The 22,975-nt window shown below is 30.9% G+C and overlaps 3 protein-coding genes and 1 long non-coding RNA gene across 9 annotated transcripts; 2 read left to right on the top strand and 2 right to left on the bottom strand.

Moving 5' to 3' along the window:
* Positions 1-115: 115 nt before the first annotated feature.
* LOC107960042 (calmodulin-binding receptor-like cytoplasmic kinase 1) lies at positions 116-4,287 on the top strand. Of its 2 annotated transcripts, none has more exons than XM_016896247.2 (6): positions 116-424; positions 535-785; positions 925-1,093; positions 1,217-1,306; positions 1,560-1,858; positions 3,377-4,287. In XM_016896247.2, exons 1-6 carry the CDS (start codon positions 217-219, stop codon positions 3,698-3,700), a joined length of 1,341 nt encoding a protein of 446 aa, XP_016751736.1. In that variant the 5' UTR covers positions 116-216; the 3' UTR covers positions 3,701-4,287. The 2 variants fall into 2 exon arrangements, with proteins under 2 accessions (XP_016751736.1, XP_016751737.1); XM_016896248.2 differs by having other exon boundaries at positions 122-424; positions 550-785.
* A 4,018-nt stretch (positions 4,288-8,305) lies between these two features.
* Positions 8,306-10,755, bottom strand: LOC107960040 (probable ribonuclease P/MRP protein subunit POP5). Its single transcript, XM_016896245.2, has 3 exons — positions 9,946-10,755; positions 9,687-9,824; positions 8,306-8,907 (listed from the first exon to the last, which is right to left on the bottom strand). The coding sequence occupies exons 1-3, from the start codon at positions 10,121-10,123 to the stop codon at positions 8,759-8,761; spliced, it is 465 nt and encodes a 154-aa protein (XP_016751734.1). The 5' UTR covers positions 10,124-10,755; the 3' UTR covers positions 8,306-8,758.
* A 2,015-nt stretch (positions 10,756-12,770) lies between these two features.
* Positions 12,771-17,481, bottom strand: LOC107960039 (mitochondrial uncoupling protein 2). Of its 5 annotated transcripts, XR_005930444.1 has the most exons (11): positions 17,271-17,431; positions 17,040-17,142; positions 16,103-16,318; positions 15,939-16,017; positions 15,622-15,755; positions 15,441-15,539; positions 15,211-15,315; positions 14,634-14,708; positions 14,192-14,278; positions 13,474-13,600; positions 12,771-12,981 (listed from the first exon to the last, which is right to left on the bottom strand). XR_005930444.1 is itself a non-coding variant. In XM_016896244.2 (10 exons), exons 2-10 carry the CDS (start codon positions 17,106-17,108, stop codon positions 13,562-13,564), a joined length of 903 nt encoding a protein of 300 aa, XP_016751733.2. In that variant the 5' UTR covers positions 17,109-17,142; positions 17,271-17,430; the 3' UTR covers positions 13,070-13,561. The 5 variants fall into 5 exon arrangements, 3 of the variants coding, with proteins under 3 accessions (XP_016751733.2, XP_016751732.2, XP_040973635.1); XR_001701057.2 differs by having other exon boundaries at positions 17,040-17,463; XM_016896244.2 differs by lacking the exon at positions 12,771-12,981 and having other exon boundaries at positions 13,070-13,600; positions 17,271-17,430.
* A 1,652-nt stretch (positions 17,482-19,133) lies between these two features.
* On the top strand, positions 19,134-21,266 carry LOC107960038 (uncharacterized). Its single transcript, XR_001701056.2, has 3 exons — positions 19,134-19,360; positions 19,453-19,684; positions 20,998-21,266. It is a non-coding gene; the product is annotated as an uncharacterized lncRNA (long non-coding RNA).
* Positions 21,267-22,975: the final 1,709 nt, after the last annotated feature.

Here is a 22,975-nt window from a genome sequence, read left to right as displayed (position 1 = left end):
GCTATTAATTTATTAGTGTCAAGATATTTATATTAAAGTTAATCGATTTGCTGGCCGGTTCAACAAGAAACCGAGTTTTTTATCTGCTTGAATTGGTCCCCGTTGGCATTAAACAAAGTCAATATCCTGTAGAGAACAGGGAGGCCGAAAAGGATCCTTTATAGCTGTTCCTTTTTGGCAACTGACAAAATTAAACTGAGGCATATAAACCCCCAAATGAAGAAAGCATTGCATCCAACTATGATCCGACAAGATTCCAGTTCTCTCCATGATCAGCATAAACCTCGTGCTAAGAACTACTTCAAAGTTGTATCAAGGAAACTAGCTGCAGTTTTCACAGCATTATTGTCTGGGAAAAGAAAAAAGGGTAGTATTGATGTCAACAAGACGCAAAAAAATAACACCCGAGTCAAAAGAATTTCCTGTAAGTTTTTTTTTTCTTTTTCCTGGTTTGGTTTGTCGTGAGTAACCAATGAGCTCTCTCAGCTGTTAATTCAATGGCTGTATCCTAAGTTTTCTAATGAAAATTTGCAGTCTCTACTTCAACAGATCAATCGACAGTGAGCGATGTAAGGAGCTCAGCTGGATTCAAGTCTTTTGGTTCTTATGGTTCTTCCAGTTCTATGAGCGGACATATCACAACACCCAGTTTCTCCTTCGAAGATATCTGTAAGGCAACTGTAAATTTTTCTCCCGAAAATAAAATTGGGGAAGGTGGGTTTGGAACAGTTTATAAAGGGAGGCTCAAGGATGGATCTCTTGTTGCTGTAAAGCGTGCGAAAAAGGTACACAAATATGCAAATGTAGGCATTAATCTTAAGAATATGCGGGGATCCCTTCGAAAACTAGATGCTAATAGCATTGGAAAAGTAGATGCTCAATTATATAGTACATATGCACTTTAATTATTTCAGTTTGTGACAGGACAAGTATGACCAGGGCTTACCACAACAGTTCAAGAATGAAATACTTACATTATCGAAGATCGAACATCTGAATTTAGTAAGGTTATTTGGATATCTGGAGCACAAAGACGAGCAAATTATCGTGGTTGAATATGTTGGAAATGGGAATCTCCGAGAACATCTTGATGGTAAGGAAAAAGTTTCAAACTCTGAAAGAAAGCATGACTGCTTTTAGATTAAAAACTTCAATAGCTCAGATAACAGCAGATAGTTGAGGTGCTCAATATAGCTTTAATATTCTCTTAATGCAGGTGTAAGGGGAAATGGGCTTGAAATTGCGGAACGTCTGGACATTGCGATCGATGTTGCCCATGCAATTACCTATCTTCATACGTACACAGGTATTACTTATATATGCCTTTCCAACTCATCTTATTTGTAGGCATTTTCTTGTCTGTGAAATGGTTGAAAGAGACCTGCTGCTTAACTCGAATTGCATCAATGTGAAAATGTTATGGATCCCTCTTGTTATAATCTGGAAATAGTTTATTGTTGTTGCTAGGTTATGTAACTAGTTTCAACACTTTTGCACCTCAAATAAAGATTTGATTACATAAGTTTTTGTGACGATGTATCTGGATGATAAAATGACAGATCCTCCTATAATACATAGAGACATAAAAGCATCAAATATCCTTATCACGGAGAAACTCCGGGCGAAAGTGGCGGACTTTGGATTCGCACGACTTGCTACAGAGGATCCCACCGCAACCCACATCTCGACTCAAGTCAAAGGAACTGCAGGCTATGTGGATCCTGAATACACCAGAACTTATCAGCTCACTGACAAAAGCGATGTATACTCCTTTGGTGTATTGCTTGTGGAATTGATGACCGGAAGATATCCAATTGAATCAAAGAAACCGGTCAAGGAACGAGTAACCATACGATGGGTGAGTATTTCTTCCTCCTATTAAATACAAGCAAAAATATCGGTTATTCAGAGAGATGCTCTAGGTTGGAAGTTTATCGAGTTATATTTTCTGTCACAATATAGGCTTGAACATCAAAAACATCAACCATGCATTTTAATAAGCTAGCCAATACAGTAATTTTAACTTCTCCTTTGAATATCACATATTATGAAAATTGATTCCATGATGCATAATCTACGATAGCAGTTTTTCCATTACATCCATAAAGGTCCCATTGATTGTTCTACCTCCTGTATTTAGCACTTGCTCAGATATGGGTATGGAGATATCACTCTAAGAACCTCAAAATGTTAGACACATACTCGTATCCGACATTTTCAATCGAGTTCGGGGGAGTAACATAGCTGCCTCCCATGGATGACTGTAAAAAATAAAAGAAAATTATGCAAAAATATTATATAATTGGTGAATAGACACCATAAAATTTTGAAAATTAACCATCAATTTTTTTTTAAATTATTTTATATAAAAATAAGTGAATCTCTAATGCTTTTATTTTCCTTTTAACACTCATTACTTCTCTCTTAAATTTATCTTATTCCCTCATACACTGTCTCTAGTATTTTTATAAGAAAGGTGATATATCTTTCAATACTTTTAAGTGGATCTCTCTAATTGGTAACAATTCTTCTTTTCTTTTCAAGCTTTATTGATTAATCTATAGAAAATTAAGATTGTTGCTTTTCTAGTGATAGATTAAGATTTAGTTTTTTTATTGATTGAATGATTTTGGGATATTGATTTTGTATGAGATTCCTAACATTTTGATTGGGTAATAATTTTTAGCGGTTAACTAATACAAAACCTTAAATAAATTAAGATTGATTGTATTTATAATCTTGAATTTTTTTTAATATTGATTAGAAATTTAGTTTTTTTATTTAATTTTTATTATTATTAGTGTGATTATTGTGAATCTTGTATGTTAGCTTAGTGATAAATTTTGTGTTTAAAGTTTAAATTTATTTTTCTAATGTCTACTAGTGAAGTAGAAGAAGAACAAAAAAAAAAAGAGTGAATAGCCAAAATAAAATACAGATCAATATGAAAAAGAAATGTCAAACAAGTCAAGTTTAACCTTTAAAGCCTTCTAGCCGTTCAAATATTGAGAACTAAAATTACAACTATCATCCAAATAATAGAGATGATATAAGAAGAATATTTGCAAAAAGTAACTTGTAAACCTCACAATCACAACTTTCTTCAAAAAATTGTGATTGAATTGAAAATTTCCAACTTCTTTGTATAAAGGCTATGTAAAAGTCTTACGTCTAATCATATTATACATTGTTTTATCAAGGATTAATATTCTACATTAATTTATATGATTTTTATCAACATTTTAATTTTTCAAAATTTCCTGGCTCCGCCCTGCCTCCTATCTTACTCCTGGAATTAGGTTTAAAGTAGAATATGCGTGGTAAATGCTGGCCAACGCCCGATAAATGCTGACGGAGAATTGTGTTGCTGCTGCAGGCAATGAAGAGATTAAAGGAAGGGGAATTTGTGATAGCGATGGACCCAAAGCTAAGGAGAAGTCCAGCTTCAAACATGGTGGTTGAGAATGTCCTGAAACTGGCACACCAATGCCTTGCACCAGTGAGACAATCCAGGCCAACCATGAAGAAATGTGTGGAGGTCTTGTGGGGAATTCGTAAAGATTACAAAGATAGAGTGTCTTCTACTACTGCTGCTTCTACCTCTCACTGTTCTGCAAATTTTCCTTATAGAAATGCTAAGTCTGACAGGCATTTGTTTGGAATACAAGAGGGTGACAGCTATGGTTTTATTTCTGCATAAATATAGTGACTAGTGAGTGATTTTTTATTTTCTTTTTTGGAATGGTCAGTCAATTATTTCCCGTTCTTTTCCCTTTTGTGAACTTCATCAAGTTCCCGACGTCGAATGAAATTGAAATATGATGCAAAAAATGTAAAGAAAAGATTAGTGACTGATTTTATGTTCGTACATAGCTTTGCCCTATGTCCCTGTTGATGGAGGAATCTAACAAGGGTGGTAATGAGGCGCTGATCGGTGATTCACCTGACTTAAGGTGAAGAGCTGCTGCAAGTGGTGGTCGGAGAGGAGAGGATATTGTGAAGGAGGTGAATGTAAGGTGGAGAGTGAGGAAGTAGAGAGAGAGACTCAGTCATGTATTATGGGAACCAACGTGGGCTTATATACGAGAGGTTATAATGTTAAGGTGCCACGTGTCATCCAATGATTGGTGATCGGGGGTGATTATGTCAACCGTCCTGTCACAATAGGCCTAGGTGTGGCTATTAGGGCAATAATTAGGCAGATTGTCAATCATGTTAAACAGGATTAGTATTTGGTGATTGGTGTCATAAATGATGGTTAAATGGGATCTTTTCATGGTTTATGTATGAATGTGCCCGATCCAAAGAGTTCCTATGAAGTATTCCAATGAGGAGTTTTGGTGAGGAATTTATGTATTTAATGTTTCGAAGGGTGATAACTGAAGGGTTTTCTTGTTTCCCTCCAAGAGGTGGGCCCCAATTCTTGAGGAATGGTATTTGAGAGGCTTTATTGAGGTGTTGGTCTTGATTTTTGAGAGGTTATGTTTGAGGCGGGTGAAGGGCATAACAATTCTGAATATTTTTAGCTACAAAGTCCTATGTCCCAAATGAAGTAATGCACTTACATTTTCCAAAAATTCATTTTATTAGTAGTTAGATTATGATAAACCATGATGTGGATGAAAAACTTAATTATGTAATAAATATATTTATAAAAATTAATATAAATAATAAATAAGGTTTTGATTGAATAGTAAAATACAAATTTTAAAAATTACAAAGGCATAAGTTAAAATTCTATTAGAGTATTTATATTTTTATTTTATTATATAAAAAACATAAAATAATAAAAATAGTTTCAAAATATTATAATTTATTTTGTAAATAAAAATATTTTCGTTATTACTCAACTAAATTAATTCCAATTGACTTGTAACATTTAACTCATAAAAGAGTTAATATTAGTAGAGATTTGTACGTAATAATCTCAAATGATATACAACTAATGGCAAAGCCTTTTTTTCTCTGCACCTTCTCACTCGGACAATCAATGGCCAAATATGAGAGACATTTAATAGAGTGAAGAATAAACCATAAACTCTGTTTGATGGTTTTAGCCAAGAGCCGTGAATGTGATTCACATAACAATTGTATGTTAGAGTTGTGTTTATATTATAACTTATGGGATGTCTTTCATGACAATGTATTAAAATAATTAATGTGAAATGTAATGATTTGATTTTTGTTAGTGTCAGTTTGAGGTTGAATTTATTAAGTCGAATTGTTCGAACAGTTCACGTCAAATAGAGAATTGAGAAATAGAATTAATCAAGCATTTAAATAAATAGTATAGGGACAAAAATGAAAGTGAACCAAATTAGGGAGAATTGATAGAGATGTTGAGCAAGCCCTTGGTGTGTAATTATACCAAGGACTTGTGATTAATTTTTCCCTTAATTAAGATTGTATTAGTGACGTTTGTTAATGGGAGAAAGAAAGAGTATGACATTTTTACTTGGCTTCTACTCCAACGATTTCTTAAAGAAAGAAAGGAGAGACAAATTGTAGGCATCCAAGCCAATTACGCAAGTTTTCTTTTAAATTTTTGTTAAGCCAAGACCACTTGATGGAAATTGAAATGGTTAAGTGAGTTGAAGAGAGAGAAAAGATAAGAACCATGCTTAGATTATCTAATATGCTTAGTGGGAGGTGTTGATTTAAGCTATATAATTAATTTTATGATATTAGGAACTAGATTGAATTGAATGAAAGTAGTTGGAAATCTATGTTATAAATTGATAGTTTGAGATCTTTAGAGTGTAAATACAAAGTTAAATTTTAATTCGATTGAATAAATAGCGAGATACGAACATTTCAGATATTAAGGTTGAAAAGTAACTTATTTATAAATTATGGAATTATACTTGATTGCTGGCTATACCTTTATTGAATGTAAACTAATACTATTTCGTAATCGAATTGTCAATGTAGCTAACTATGATGTCAAGACACCGGAGGGGGGGGGGGAAGACAAAACAGACGGTGAATAACGGTTTTGATTTATGTTAGCATGATTTACTTTCTTTACATAGATTTATTAAGTAATTAAGTTATAAAATTATTAATAATAAAAATAGTTAAAGTTTTGATGAATTTAAACATGAAGGATGGATTAGTAATGATTAAATTAATAATAGATTGATGAGGAAAATATAGTTATTTTCATGTGATCATCCTTGGGGAAATTAATAATTCTCTTTGTTGATATATATATATATAAGGTAAGTTGGTGATTAAGCTTAGATAAATTTATATCATCTTAGTTGAATTGATTACGATAACATTTGTTATAAAAGTAAAAAGAAAAAATTTCATAGCAAAATAATAATACTTGATTTTATGGAAGGTAAAATAACTTTGGTGAATTAAAGTGTTTATATATATATTTATATTTTATTTACTTGTAACTTGGTGATTTATTGAGTTAAAACATATATGTATATTTATATTGTGCTCTCATAATTTGATTTCAATTATGCTTTAATAGACTGTTAAAAATAATCAAATGATAATGGTGTCGAATATAACTTAAGGTACATATATACTTGACTACTTGATTTCTATTGAAATATGTCAAAATATGTATATATTTGTGACTGTGAAAATCGTATTATAATATGCTTTGGTTAGATATGGACCTATAAAATTTCTTTTGTTGAGTTTTAATGCTTGAGTAATGAATAAGTATGCATGGTTAAAAGTATTAAGCCATTTAATCAACTACACTAGGTTGAGTTGACTTGATTGCTAAGTTGTCTGGATATTTTATTATATAATTGTTTGTTAAATTGATGCATATGAAAATAATATAAACTTTGCTTAATTTTGGCATAAATTGATTGGTGTTTGAATGTATTTAAATGTTTATTTTAGTTCATATCATATTAGTGTCTCAAAACATAATGATTATGTCTTGAGATCCCAAGAGCAAAAATGATCAAATTGTGCATTTCTAGGTACAAGCCTCAAGACTTACCAAGCAAGCCTTAAGACAATCATGATCGGAGTCTTGAGACACAATAGTTTGTGTCTCAAGACGGTAAAACATCGAAACTAAAATTATTTTTGCCATGTTTTATATTTTAGTTCTTGAGACATCTAAGCGTTGAAACTAGAGGTTTGAAATAGGGAATTGTGTCTCGAGATACTAGGGCCCAAGTCTTGAGACATGTATCCTTATTTCTCGAGACACATTATGTCTCAAGATTCCTATGTAGAATTTGGATTTGAAGCTTAATTTCGTTTTTAATTCCACACAACTCTTAAATATGTCAAACGAGATCAATTAGCATTCATTGAGCACGTACATGTTATTTAATTGAAATTATACTGGAGTATTTGTTTAAATGTATATTACTTGGTAAATGATAATTTAATGTATTCCAACAGTATAATGTGATGTTACGCATTCGAGTGTGAAGGTATCACATGAAATGTGACATTTAGTATCAAAGTTGACTAAAAAAATCTTCTTAATGAAGTTTTGTTGAAATAATGTTTATAGATAAAATTAAATCATTTCAAATTTCTTTAACTTTAGAGTTTCAAATATATATATTTTAATAAATTAAGGATTAAAATGCATAAAAAGATTAAATGGGTGGAAAGTATAATAATGAGACATTTCAATGAAATTAGTAGAAAATCTATTTTTATTTTTATTGTTTTAGTAAAAATACTAGACAGATTTTTGGACAATGCACATTTCAAAAATAACAAAATGTTGATAAAAAAAATAACAAAATGAAAAATATATATTAATAACTATAAAGAATATCAAAATTATTTATGGCATCATCATATATTTTACAAAGACTAAATTGACAATATATGTTGATTTTACATTATTCGCATTTTTTCACTATCTTCAAAATCGACCTATTTCCTTGAATTTGACTATTTTTTCCCCTCTTCTTCTCTTACAACACAAAATTTCTCTAATATATCTTCATCCTTACCATTTATATAATATATTTTGTAAAATCTCAATATTATTAAAAAAAAAAGTCATATACTGTGTAATATAAACTACATTAATATGATTATATAATTTCTTAAGACATACATAATTTTATCATCTATTATGTAACAAGAATTACAAATTACAATATATATTACCACCTATATTTTAATATATCTTATAATACCAAAAATCCTCCTAAGGTTTTAGGCTTATTACAAAAATCATAACTCATTAAGCTGTGTAACACAAATCCTAATATCTTTAATGTATTACGAATTACAAAATATCTTAAAACTCTTTTCATATTTAAAAAAAAAAGAAAAAAAAGAAAAGAGAACCAACTTAAGGTAAGATACAGGAGATTGGTGTAAGATAGTAAGATTACATTTTTACTTGCAAACTACTCTAGTTTTGTTCAAAAAAATAATATAAGTCAGTCATTGTCTCAAGCAAGACAAATTTGAGCATTCTAATTGAGTGGCTACTAAACTTATTCAAGTATTGAAATTGAGCTCGAAAATAGAAGTAATCATGGAAATTGGACTCAGGTTTTACTTAATAAAAGCTTAATCAAGCCTAAGCTTTAAAGGTAGAAGTCAATTGAGCTCAAGGTCGAGCTTTTTACAACTTAAGCTCAACTCGGTTACAGCTCAAGGTAAGATGATACTCCAAATATTGTGAAATATGAATGCCTAATTTGCCTATCCAAAATTTGAACAATTTGATCTCAGTTCATAAGTGCATAGTGGCATACCAGCATCCCAGGGCAATCAGCTACTGCCTGTGGATCACTTTTTAGTGTTCTAAAATTCTGATCTTCTCAAGACAGTTTTTCATGTGCTGGGTGACATCAGCCGAGAGCCGTGCTCCAACCATAAGCTTGTACTGCTCGAATTTTAATTCATCGCACTTCAAGGCAGCAGTTTTACATGCCTTTATATTACCTAGTAGAAAGAAAGAAGCTCGAGGTTAACAAATCTTTAACTTTTTTAAACATTTCAATTTTATACCAAACCATGCAGTTGTTCAAGTCTTAAGCTTTGCTTAGAATTACACAAAGTATTTCAACATCCAAATCATGTAAAAAGAGGAGCTGCAAACTGTTAGTGAGGGCAGGGCAGAGTTTGTGCCCATCTCGCCTTCAAAACATTTTCACCTTATACCTGCCCTAAATCTGAACTTGAGTTCTAGCAGACAAACTCGACCACTTAACCCAAACACTTACACTTGAGTTCCATATCCAAATATCTACCAACTATCCAAATAAATCTAATAAAGTCTAGTAAAACCTAAAATATATGAAAAAGTAGTTAGAAAATTTGAAGAGAGGAATTCTAGAAAAAGTTCCCAGATTGGGTTAGGTTAAAATCCATCCTGACCCAACCATGAAACTTTCCAATAAAAATGACCAACCTCTGAACCCAATTAGCATAAGAAAAGGGCCCTATAGGGTCCAGTTGAGTCTGAACATGATGGGTTTTGGTTATTTTGCCAAACCTAAGTTACATCACAGGCTAAGAGGTAGAATTATGTTCAATCATTCTTAATATTCCACAGCCAGTGCTCAGTAAAAAACTTGTCATGCTAAAATATTCTTCAGATTTCTTAAACACCAGCCTTATAGTTTAGTAAAAATGATTCTTCAAGCTTGAATTCTATTGACAAATGAACCAACTAAGATATTACCAACATGCCGATTTGGCTTCATATTTAAAGAACTTACCACTAAGATCCAGCAAATTAAATAGCACAGGACAATTCCCAATTCTCCTAACCATGCTTATTGAAGACCAAATTTTTTGGTATTCATCTCTTGAAACTCTGATAACACACAGCTTTGTAATCGGATTGACGTATTTAACTGCATATGAAATTTTACAAAATGGGTCGAAAGAAAATTAGAAAAAAAAAATCATTCAACAGCAATCAATGGAAAAAAAAAAACAAACGAACAAGAACAAGCACCATTGTTTATCTTATACCTTGGAAAGATCCGAGCGAAGAAGCTAGACCACATTCACCGAAGTTGACAAGAATGCTATCTTTGATTGCTTTTGATATGTTAAATTGGGTAACTACAATGGGGTCATCCCCTGAAATTTCTTTATTTGGATCCAACAATACCTCCATAACCATGTATCTGTTCTTAAATCCTACCATAGTATTGTTAGGGTTTCAAAAGTAAAAGTAAAAAGAGAGAGATCGTGTATGAGATGAGACAAAAAGAAGCAGTAGGATCCAAAATAGCCCTTACATAGTTTACGAATTCAGCTTACTAGGGACCTAAACACAGGAATGGTTTTTCTCAGAGTCAGACCAGGCCTTATGACGAAAGGGGGAGAAAGGACAGGTCACCTGCTGATCTATGATCAAACAAAACTATACCTGAAGAATGGGATACAGATTGACCAGTACAAAAGCCATCTCTATCAATCTACGCTCATTGATGAGACGGCGACATAGAGACGAAAGTATACCGTTCCCCCATTGTCACTTAAAAGTAAAGAAGAGATACAAACTTTGGAAAAATAATTTTGTGGGATCGAGGATGGAATCGAATAGCTACTGCACTTGCGGTTAAGACAAAAAATAAAAACAGAAAATCAAATATAATTCCAAATCAATCTTCGAAAACTAAAAACCCAATATAGGAGAGACAAGATAAGACAAGCCGAACCCTAACTCAAAATCTCATGACTCAATCAGAAACCAATTTTTAATTTAAGTTTAGGGTTTCAAAAGTTTGTCCTATCAGACACTGTTGGAGGAGGCAGATAAAGATGACGCTTCTTTGACAGGTTAACTGATTAATTAGTTTTAGTGTTATTTATATAAGGTATAATAATAAATTTAGTCCTTTAAATTTTACATTTTTATTCAATTTGATCCTTACTCTTTTATTAGAAATAAATTAAAAATTTTTGAAATTAATAAGATTAAAAGGTAAAAGAAGTCTTAGTAGCAAATTAAAAAATCGATTAAGATCTTTTAAAAATTATTAAAAAATCATGAAAATTATAAATAAAATTTTTTAAAAAAAGTGACAAAAAAGACTCATCAATTTGACGTGGAGAGTTTGTCGTGGATGTGTGATCCAACGGACATATGCTACCACTAGATTATGAAAAATTTTAGGAAACAAAAATATTTTCATTTTCGCTTTTTAAGGGATATAAATCACATTTTACCCATTCAAAAATTTATCATCAACTTGAATTGATCCGATCCGGTTGGAATTTATATTAAATAATTTTAAAATATTTTCAATGAAATTTAATTATAAAAATAAATAAATATTTATATATAAATATATTTTATTATTTTTAAGTAATATGAGTTTTTGGTAAATTGAATTAGGTCAAGTTTGCGATCTTAGAATTTTTTTTTGAATTTAACTCGGCTCTACCCAACATGATCCATGGACACCTCTATTTAAATCAATATAATAAGTGTAAATATTTTTTCAATATGCACTATTGTGCGTAATTCCCATGACTATTGGTAAATAATCACAGTACACTCCATTATTAAATAAAAAAATAATAGATTTATAAATAAATACTAATACTTTTATTTAAACATAATTAAATAATAAATAATTATAAATAATTTAAAACCCTAAATTTGAAACCATAAACCCTATACCTAAAACCCTAAACACTAATCCTTTAAACTCAAGATCCTAAATCAAAGAGTTATTAATATTTATTTATAATAGTTACATTTAAATAAAATTATTATTAGTTATTTACAAGTCCTTTATATTTTTTGTTTAATTTAACGATGATATGTCATGTTATTATTTATTAATGGTGCATGAGACTTATGCAATGACAATGCGTCAAATATTATTCATTTTTTATTTTATTTCTCATGTTTTTATTATATGAAAATGAATACCAATCGTATTTTTTTATTCTTATTATGGAAATGTCTTTTTTGGTAACAAGACATCTTTAGACCCTCTCAATTTTGAAATTTAGCAAATTGATCCGTTTAAAAAATCAAAGCAATTTAATCCCTATTAATTTCGAAAATGAGCAGATAAGGGCAATTAATCACGAAGTTGATGTTTTCCATCATGTACATGATTTTGATTGGTTTAATAATAAATTTAGCCTCAAAGTTTACACATTCTATCAATTCGGTCCTAGTATAACAAATTTATCTTGCAACATTTGTGTAGATACTAAGGTTGAATTTGTTGAATTTTTTAGAATTAAGGCCAAAATGACAAAATATATATACAGTGAAGAATGAATTTGTAACTATACCAATCAAAATTACATACAATTGAGAAAGAAACACCATGATTTATTGTCCTCAGTTACTCAGTTTCGAAATTAACAGGAATTAAATTGCTCCAATCTATTTGAAAAGGGTCAATTTGCTCAATTTCAACATTGAGGGGGACTGGAAAGATCTTTTTACCAATTTTTTCAACGTCCAAAAAAACAGGTTGGGGCGTGGAGGTGGTAGTCCCTGTCGGAAGGTCACCCACGAAAAGGGGGATCTGATCTCTCTAAGATATGAAGTGGAATACCCAGAATCAAATTCGATATTAGACAAATTCATTTCCACTGTTTCTGCGTATTTCTGAGCTCCATATTCTTATTCATGATTACAGGACTTTCCTTAATGCTTTTCACCAATAGCAACAGAGGCGGCGAAGCACATACTTTGAGAGGATAATCAATGTGCAAATATGCAGTTTATAAATCCCTTTAATGCAAAATATTTTATTTTATTTAGTTTATTGCCAACAATCATGGGACTATTTCATCTATTGATAGAAAAATATTCATGATTTAAGTTTATAAAATTGTGATCACTTAATTATTGTAAATAGACGTGTGTTTAGAATGGTAAAGATTAAATGTTTGGCTGAGAGTTTTGAACACGACACTGTACATGTTATATAAATATATAATCCAAAAAATAATTCCAATATAACATTGATTGCCATATAACAATGTTGAACCTTTACTGTTGGAATGACCCAAGTCTACCAAAGCTTCCTGCCAAAGGTCAATCATACTGATTGAGTAAAGAAACACTAATGTAGTTTTCCACATTACACTAAAAAACGAAGGTAATGCACCAATATAAGCAAATATTTCTTGAACCTCCCACAAATGTTTAAGATATTACATGATTCCAAATACAATGTGGCAAATATTTGCCAATTTTCAGTTTGTTTGGTAGGACACCAGATGACAAGATAGGCGTAATAACACCTAAAACATATCTAATTACTGACTTAAAACTTCACTTAACAGTTCATCTATGTTATCCAAACTCTTCATTTTTTACTTAAAATATTTGTGTTTGACATGTATTCTAACATGGATATAAGAGTATGATCCTCCAAATATATGGAAAAAAAATACTTGGAAAAAATTGAAAACACTTTCTCCCAAGTCCAGATAACATTGATTGTTACAGTAATACTATTTTGTCTAAGAAAAATGGTAAGTTATACGAAAAAGAGATTTGGGCAATGCTCCTACCTTATTTCTTTGATCAAAAAATATTCTCCTTGAGATCGAAGACACAATATGCAAGTAAAAGGTGTGTCTTCCTGATTGCAAACTAAAATCAATCATAATATAATTCCCCCCGGAAAGCTTTCTTGGCCTGTCATTGATGTAACAAAGGAGGTTAACATATTCATCAGTGGTAGCAATACAAGTGCTTTTTAAGGTACATAAATGCTAAGTTTCCACGACTCTTCATTTTCTTTTAAGTACCCAACTATTCGTATCTGATGCATATCTGAACATGATTATAAGGATATCATCTAAATATATGAAAAATTTTAGACAAAGTTTAACATGTTCGTGCTAGACACGTACCAGTATCCAACACTAGTACTTGTATCCAAGCGGCATAGTGTAAATGAAATCTGTACTAATTACAGGTGAAATTTTGGCAAAGGTCATATTGAATTCTAGATGAATGAAGTTTTATTTTTTTAAAAATTCACTAAGGTACCAAGCATCTCTAATGATTTAGAAATAACATTGCACTATTAAGGTTGAGCTAATAAACATGGAACTTTTCCAAATCCAAATGTTATAGTGTGTTTAACCTAAAGGAGGAGATGAAACAGGAAATCCTATTAAAAATAGGGAAAAGGAGATTGTTAAGCACATGCATACATATATTTTATGAACGGATGAAAAGAAAAAATAAAAGACAAGATCAAATCTAAACTGCAGATCTTACTTGCTCAAGAGTCAAGAACATAACCACGTTCCAAGATCCCAGCCGAGTAAAATTAGGAACAAACCCCTTATAAAAGGCAAGGAATCCCTGTAATGCATCAATTATCAAAACTTACTACTCATTATAACAATGCTTTTCTAGTCAAAAGTTGGTTTCCTTCAAATTAACTGGCAAAAGATGACTCTTTGAGAAAGGGTTTGTAATAAACAAGTAATGAACTGCAAAAGCCAGCTCTTTTTGGAAGCTTTAAGTTAACATAAAAGATGGAAGAAAAACTAACGACGAAGGTAAACTTTTTAGCTCAGAAACATGCAAAAATCTATACTTCAGGTACCAATTGGCATTCCGGTAGTATTAACCACCAAGAACGCAGAGTTTAAGAGAAGAAGACATTTATAGATTCTGGAGAAATCTAAATAAAACAATCAGAAAACCAACATACCTCATTCCTCAAAGTTCTAATGAAACAATCAAGAGTGTTTTTGTAGCCAGAGTCTCCCATCATTCTTGATTTTACCTGGAACATAACAAGCAGATTCATCCATCCAACATAAGTTTCGTCAAATTGGTTTATATGATATAGAGATCCACAATCTTCTTTAAGCAAAGCCTTGTGAGTTCCTGTAATGCTTAGAAGACAGACTGAAATTGAAGTATCAACATGTAAAAGGATTTGCAATTTAAACTGTATTGAGCGTGACCATAGCACATCATTTTCTTTAACAACTCCAACTCAGAGAACCTTTGCACTTCAGCAAAAAATGACACAATGGTTCCGTGTATCCAGTGGTGCTTATCTCTTATATAAGGGTTAAACAATCAAAACAGTCTTTCAGAAAATGCTAGTTCTGAAGCAAAACATTGACAGATGTAATTCTAGTTTTGAACCAAACACTAAAATAAGAGCTCAAAAGTGATAGGGAAAAATTTTATGATAGAAATAACAAATAATAATAAATTACCAATCTTATAATTCTTCACGAGTATTGTAGATGATGAAGACAAGATCAAATACCTACCACATCAATTGGAGAACCAATACAGACTGCAAAGAAACCTGCACCAAGACCTGCCAGAAGATGTGTTAGGACATTGTCTGAGAATCCGGGAATCTTCAAAATTGTCTGCATGATATAAAGATATTAGATGTTAGAACATCATTGTAACAACCATACTAGCAAGCAAGCATAATACCAACTTTATCAAAATGACTAACTTTAACTTTGTTGACTTAAAATTGAAATTTTACCTGTTTCACTTGATCATAACTGGCTAGTTCAGCAGCATTTACAATGGCATTTCGTGCAATGTTGGGACCAAGCCCAGTCCACAGTGCTGCTAGTCCTTCCTGATTATTGAAAACTTTATATGATAAGGAAATTAATTTCTCAAAAAAAGGAAAAGGATAGTAATATTCTAAGAAATCTGACTTCTCTAACTATGGTGTAGTATGCATCCAAAGTCCCATAATAACGCCTAGCAATCCCAGCTGGAAATTTTCCTTCAGCTTGCAGCCGAACTTTGACAAGATCAGTTGGATTAGCAACTGTAATAGCTAGAGCACCTGGTTGATGTAAGAGGCTTTTATATGAGTTTATAGCAAAAGAAAATATCTTTTTTTATAACAAATAAGAAAGATTAATTATAAGCGTGGCACGGGCACCTATAAATGGACAAAACGGAGCATAAAGCTAAAAATGGAAGATGTGCAAAGTTTAGTGTGGCAAAATAGTTACCATTGACTCACCAGTCAATAGAGCTGCTATAATTTTTTGGTATAACGGAATATCACCAACATAATCAGCACCAACTAATAGTGTTTTGACCTGTCAATTCATTTTACACATAATTATCAGACTATTACTGAAAACAATCAGAAACAAGCTAATTTGAGCCATATCATAGCCTTACAGGTTCATATAACCCGATCCTTAGACCTCCATAAATGCATTGGCGATGTAAACCAGCAACTATTCCTTTCCAAAGTGCTGATAATCTTTCTTCCTTAGCAATGGTAGCCATGGTACCCAACAAGCCCCTATATTTTGGTAAATTAACTTCATCACCAACTGCTTTCTTCTGGAGCTGGAGTCTGACTTTGGCAGTATCCAAAGGAATGGTACAGAACTGCAGAACAATGAGCGCAATGTTTAAGTAAAACAAGACAATTAAGCATAAAAGGAAATATAGGAAACGCCTCTCCAAATACCGAGCGAACCAGCACATTGAACAATAATAGTTCAATTTATACTCAAAGCATTTATGATGCTACACTGCATCAATTATATGACAACAAGTATTCCATATAAAAGGTTCTGATACTACCAAGGAATGCTTCCTGTGACATTGATAAATCAATGACTGTTGGGAAAAAAAAGGTATCACAAGCTGATTTACTATATATATCCATGGATAAATCAGTACACAAATTCCTACCAATTGTATCCTCAACCTATGGAGATTTAAAATTGAATTAGTAACAATTGAGCAAACATTCCTTACAAAATGAGCAAGCATCTAAAATCTTGCTAAGCTAGTTCCACATGATCGCCTAATTCCCACCAAGCTTGATGAATTATCATAAGCCCAAAACTTTTAAATTTCATTCAAAACTCTAACATTGTATAAGAACTGATAAAATATCACATACAGAGAAACAAGTAGCTAAAGCTAAAGGGGTTAAAAAGCAGATATATGCATATACCTATAGACTAAAAGAAAAGAAAAAAAGGGTCAACCTTCCTCCCACTAAAATAGCAATCAAGATACAAATAATCACAGATAGCAAACAAAATAAAAAGAAAAGAAAGAAGCACATGTAAAATTAATACCCATGGATCGTGAATACCTCAGCAAAACAAGCAGCAAAAGCACTACAAAGAAAAGTTTCAGCGAAAGAAAACTTAAGATCTGCCATTAGGAACCGAAGATGAGAAATGGGTAGCTGAGATCTGGGCCAATAAAAAAAGGGAAAAAAAAGTTGGTTGAGTAACAGTGAAAGAGGAAAAGAAAATGAAAAGCAAGATATATATATATATGTATGAAACTGGGTAATTAAAAAAATGGCTTCATTCGCAACCATTGAAGGTTGTGCAACTGGGTTTTTCACTCCCTTTCATCTTCTTTCCTGTTATCTTCAGTATTTTTTTGGTGCTAAAACATTAACAAAATAGTTTTATTTCACATGTATAAGGTTGTTGGGCTCGTCTCTGTCGTATAATATCTTATCATCTAAAATATATTTCTAGTTTTAAATGAAACTATTTTTTTTGGAAGCATTTTAATCAAATTATATGTTGCCCAAAATTATAAATTTTGTTTTATAACGGGCTTCATTCTTAGTTAACCAAGCAATTTGCTGTTAAATAAAAATGGTTAATTTCACCGCGAAAAGATCTTGTAGTTATTTCATATATGCCCTTTGTTGACAACAAGTCTAAATTTGAAAACTCTTACAATCCCTATTTACATTATTATTGTTTGAATATTTGATTTATTCTCATTCCTTCAATTTTAATTTATTCTTTTATACTCATAATAACTTATTTAAAATTTTAAATTTACAAAAAAAAAATCAATTTATCCTTCATTAATTTTTCAGTCTCTTTTAATTCTTTAACTTATGTATTTTATCAAATCATTCAAAATAAATAAAAAATTTTAATTAATTTTATTGATATGATATTCGCTTAGTAGTTCACATATCAGCAATTAATTAAAACATTTTAAAAATAAAAAATAAAAAATTTGTTTAAAATTTTAAATAATGAAAGTGGAATGAAATTATTTTTAGACACAAGAATAGGATGTTTGAATAAATCTAGAAATGAAATGCAACATTATGTTATTAAATTCTTGAAAACCAACCATTCCATCCAAGTTAGGCCCTGTTCAGTAGTGCCTTTGAGACAGATTTTTTTTTCAAAAAGTAGTTCTCACTTAAAAGTATTGTCAAATTGATATAAGTTGATTAAAAATTTCAACTTAAAAAAAGTGACTTTTAGCATATAGAAAAGTTAAAAATTTTAACTTTTTTCCTCAACCAAAAATACTTTTATTGCTATTTACATTTTTAACCTCAATTTATTTTCTCCAAAAGAGACGTTAGAATACCCTTTTTTTTTCTTTCAGAGTTCTTTCCTCTGGTTCTTTTCTCTTTTGTTCCTCTTTTAATTCCTCCACCGTGAGTTTCTTTTCTTTTTCTTCTCTTTAAGTTATTCATTTTTTCTTCTCTTTTAGTTTAGTTGTTTTTTTGATTGTTTAAATTTAATAAATAATTAATATTAATTACTTAGAAATATTTAAAATTAACATTATATATTAAAATATTAACAATAAGTTATAATAAATTATTTTTTGTATTCTTGTTAAAATATCATAATATTAACTAATTTGAACATTATTTAAATACATATTTGTTACTTTATAATATCATGTCTAAAATGTCTCAAAAATACTTTTTGACAATAATACTAAACAATTAAATTTTAAACAAAACTTCCCAAAAATACTTCTCAAAAATAATACTAAACTAGCACTTAGTGTCGTAAACCCTGTCTTCCCAGCATATTTTCAAGCTCCTCGATGAAATAAACTCATCCCCATTCAACTTAAACACCATCAAGAACGACCAATTACTTCTCCTCCTCTTTCTCGTCACCACCATATGCCGATAGGTTTGAGATGGATTCATAAAAGAACATGAATTGATAGGACTTATTATGCTTTATATAAAATTAATAAAAACATGCAGCAACATGTCCGCCAAAATCAATTTAACACTTCATCCAAAAGGAATGTTAGGATTTTGTCATTGCTGTATTTGTGAAAATCAAGAATCTATCGAGTTTTAGTACGCAAACACAGAGAAAACAAGCATATGGTACGGAAATGTGGCCATAAAACAATCCTTGCTTAAACTAAGACTCCGTTTATTTGGTTGTAAAAGATTTTCGGGAAAATATTTTCATCATTTTCCACCGTTTGTTTGGTGGAAAATAAATTCCCCTATAAAAACTTTTTCAAAACACGGGAAAATGAGGCCTCCTTGTGGGAAAATGTCTAATGCATTTTTTTTGGTAAGACATTTTTCGGAAAATGACGCATTCTTCTCCCCTTTCCCCTTCCCCTTCCCCTTCCCCTTGGGTTGCAAATCAGTGCCATTGTTAGGTACCCTCCTTTATATTCTCCCTAGTCTACCCATTTTTATCTCTTCGATCATTCTGATTTTTGTTATCTATCTATTTTTTTCAATCTCTTAGTAAATTTGCTAGGTACTGTACCCCCTCCCTAAATTCCTTAAGAGCTGTGCCATTTGAGCCAAAACTTGATGTTGTACGTATAATTTTCGGCTCCGATGAAGTGAGGATTGAAGCCCAGCAAAGAGGAAGAGGAGAAGCAAGATTATTACGTGAATATGGATTATGCTATTCAGACATTGAGAGAGGAGTTCACGGACATATTCTACAGAGAGCTCAGTTTTGATATTTATAGGTTAGGATTCAATTTTCTCGCATTTGATTTCTTTGAAATGGAGTAAATAATTGAGAATTCTGTAAAATAAATTTGATTTTTTTAAGTTTTCCTTGTTCATCTGCTGATTTTGGATTCTCATCATTAAATTAAAAAAAGAAAAAAAAAAAAAAAGAGAGAAAGGTGATGACATTTGTTTGAATAACGTGTACTAATTCACTCTAAGCTTATGTTTTTTATGTAATTAGATGTTTTTGATTGTTGGTCTTTTGTTTGAATGTTGATTGTTTTTTTTTGTGTGTGTATAAGGAAGAAAGTATTGGCTCTTAGCTTAGAACATAGAGAACTCTGTTAATAGTATCCATGTTTGATTGGTTTTACAAATTGATGGATGGCAAAGGTGGTTTTGTTAAGGGTAAAGTGTGCACTCTACGCGTTCGAACCCTTGTATTGACTAAGGCACGAAGCGCTAAAGAAAAGCGCTTTTGCTCGAGTGAAATAAGGTGCAACATGCATGTTTGTGCATTTTTGTATATCTGTTAGTCTTGATGAGTACGTGCTTGTGTGTATAATAAGCTTAAGATTTACACTTAAGATAATAAACTCTGAAAGTTAGTTGAATTTGTTTAGTGAACAAGCTTAAGATTTATACTTATGATAATAAACTTATGATAATACAACTAACATAATTCACAAGCACCCTTATCTATGAACTATTGTACATTGGTTTATATTTCACCTTATTTCATCTTTTATCATGTTTAATTGTCCATGGGGCTGTCTGGTTCGCGGGAAGCATGAGAATCAGTACCAAGTTTCAGACTGTAGGCAAAAAATGAAAATTAAACAATAGTAAACATGAAAGAAGGTCTATCAAAGCATTAAACCATAAAATTTGAATGAAATAGCAGCATGTTTTTGAACATTTAAATGAAGGACTTGTGGTATTCTCGACATATATACATTAGTTAGATAGATTTTAGTTTTAACATCATCTTAAGCTCAGTATGAGAACTATTTGGGGGGGTTTGAGCTTGTATTCATTTATCTTTCCTTGATATAATTTGAAGGATAACTAGCTTTATATATATGCACTTTATAATATAATTACCTTCATGCTTGTTAATTGTTAAACCATAAAAAATCACTATCTCTTATCTTGATCTTTCTGAAACTTGCATTCCTTCTATCTCTGTCTACAGTTTGAAAATTGTATTTATGAATCATAATTCACAAGGAAAAGGCTATCTACTTTTCACATGTCGTAAATAAATAATTATGTTCACGTTATAGTTTTTTTTGATACACGACATTTTTCATTTGAAACTGTGCAGCTTCGTTCTGCTGAAGAAAGACGTAAGGAAGCAGAAACTAGAGCTAGGGAGCTTGAGAAACAGGTGTATTACTCTGTCTTCAATTACAAGATCTTTGTCTACTACTTGTTATTGTTTGAATGGCTTATCCTATTAAAATATTTAGCATCATCTGACTTGTTTCATCTAAAGTGTTTCTACTCTATGAACCATTTTTGTTTATGTGGGGCACTTAAGTAATTTCAACTTGATGACACAAGCTAAATGCATATGGTAATATTTTAGAAGTCTTTCCTAGTTTTCCTTAAAATACATATCTTGTCTCTTCCTGTGCTGTTTATCTCTTGGAGGGCTTAGCTTTATGTATTTGGTGGGTATCGTTATATAATTCATCTTACACTTACATAAGTTAGGGTCTCCACATGTCACAGATAACACAAGCCTAATAATCAAAATTCAAAATTCAAAAGTAAATGATTAACAGCTTTTATGAAATATATTTGTTTTAAATGATTAACTAGAGAATTTAGTTTTGCAAAGAAGGAAGAGGAGTATTTTATTGATTGCAGGCTTTATATTTATCTTGTTTGACTTGGTGATACAGCTATTTTGAATTTGTTTGGAGCTAAAAGCTAGCATTCAAAATTCAAATTATAGATAAAGGATTGAATTTAAACTGTGTGAGAGCTTGTTTTGTGATTTCCAAATCTATTAATCTGCGTATTGTTGTACTCTTGTATCCTAAGTATTCTCCAGATAGTAAACTCTGTTTGTAAGTGATGTTTTTGGGGTGAGTGTGATTGTAACTTTAAAGTTTGTTTTTTGTTGGCTTACAATTATCTATTGTAATTTAGTCAATAGGATTTTTGAATAAACTCATCATTGAACAAGAGTAAAAGTAGTACATGAATTACTATAGTAAATTGTGTGTACCATTTATTATATATCTACTTTCCTCTCTTTAAAATTTGTTAATTAACTTCCCTGCTTCAATCAGTGTTTGAACATCGGTTTGGGTATTGAATTGAGACAAACATCAAAGGCTTTTACAAAAATCCATCAAGGATGAGTTGCCACAAACTCCCACTATTCCATTCCAAGCTGAGTCACATCATTTTATTTTATTTTTTAATTTTGTATTAAATTATCAAAATTATTTTCTAATTTTTTTAATTATCAAAAACTTGAGTCATTCAAGTTGAATTGTTCAATTTTTTGAGTCAAACTTGAATAAATGAATTGGTTTTAAGTGAAAAAACATACATAATAGTATACATCAAAATGCACATAAAAATTACATATGACAATATACAATGTTAGAAAATAATACATAGTAATATATATAGGGTTATACATAAATGTATACAAAAAATACATAAAGATATACATACCATAATATTAACCTCAATATATTTATAAAAAATACACATAAAATTATCATGGTTATTATCCTAAAGAAAAAATTCACCATCATAAATCATTATCCTATATGTATATCATGCATTATATAAATAAGAGTTTTATGTTGTATATCATGAATTGTTCATTGATATATATTTGTTTCATTTAAAACAGCTTTTATGAAATATTTTCAGGAAATCTGTCAAACAACAGAAAATATTTTACATAGGTTCATTCAAACACTAGAAAAGTAAATCATTTCCAGAAAAATAAATTATTTTCCAAAATTTTTTTTTCAAAAATATTTTACTGACAAACAAACAGGAGCTAAAATGAGAATGAAAATGGTATAGCCACCAACTCCATCCATCACTTGTTCCAGTACTGCAAATACATTGGGACTAACATCACCGCTACTTGTTTGCAAGTTTAATGGCTATGGCTATAGGGTAAAATTAGAGTTTAGCCTTCCAAAATCATAAATTTTCTCAAAAGAATTCCTAAAATCAGCAACCAAGAGACGCATAACATCTGGCATTGGATCCTTTAGGCTCTAAAGCACCTTGAAGTTTCGCCATTGAATCTGATTTATGCGGCC

The sequence above is a fragment of the Gossypium hirsutum genome, chromosome A07 (assembly GCF_007990345.1).
Source record: "Gossypium hirsutum isolate 1008001.06 chromosome A07, Gossypium_hirsutum_v2.1, whole genome shotgun sequence".
NCBI lineage: Eukaryota > Viridiplantae > Streptophyta > Magnoliopsida > Malvales > Malvaceae > Gossypium > Gossypium hirsutum.
Note: the sequence above shows the minus strand (reverse complement) of the source record. Positions and strands in the feature narration are given on the sequence as shown.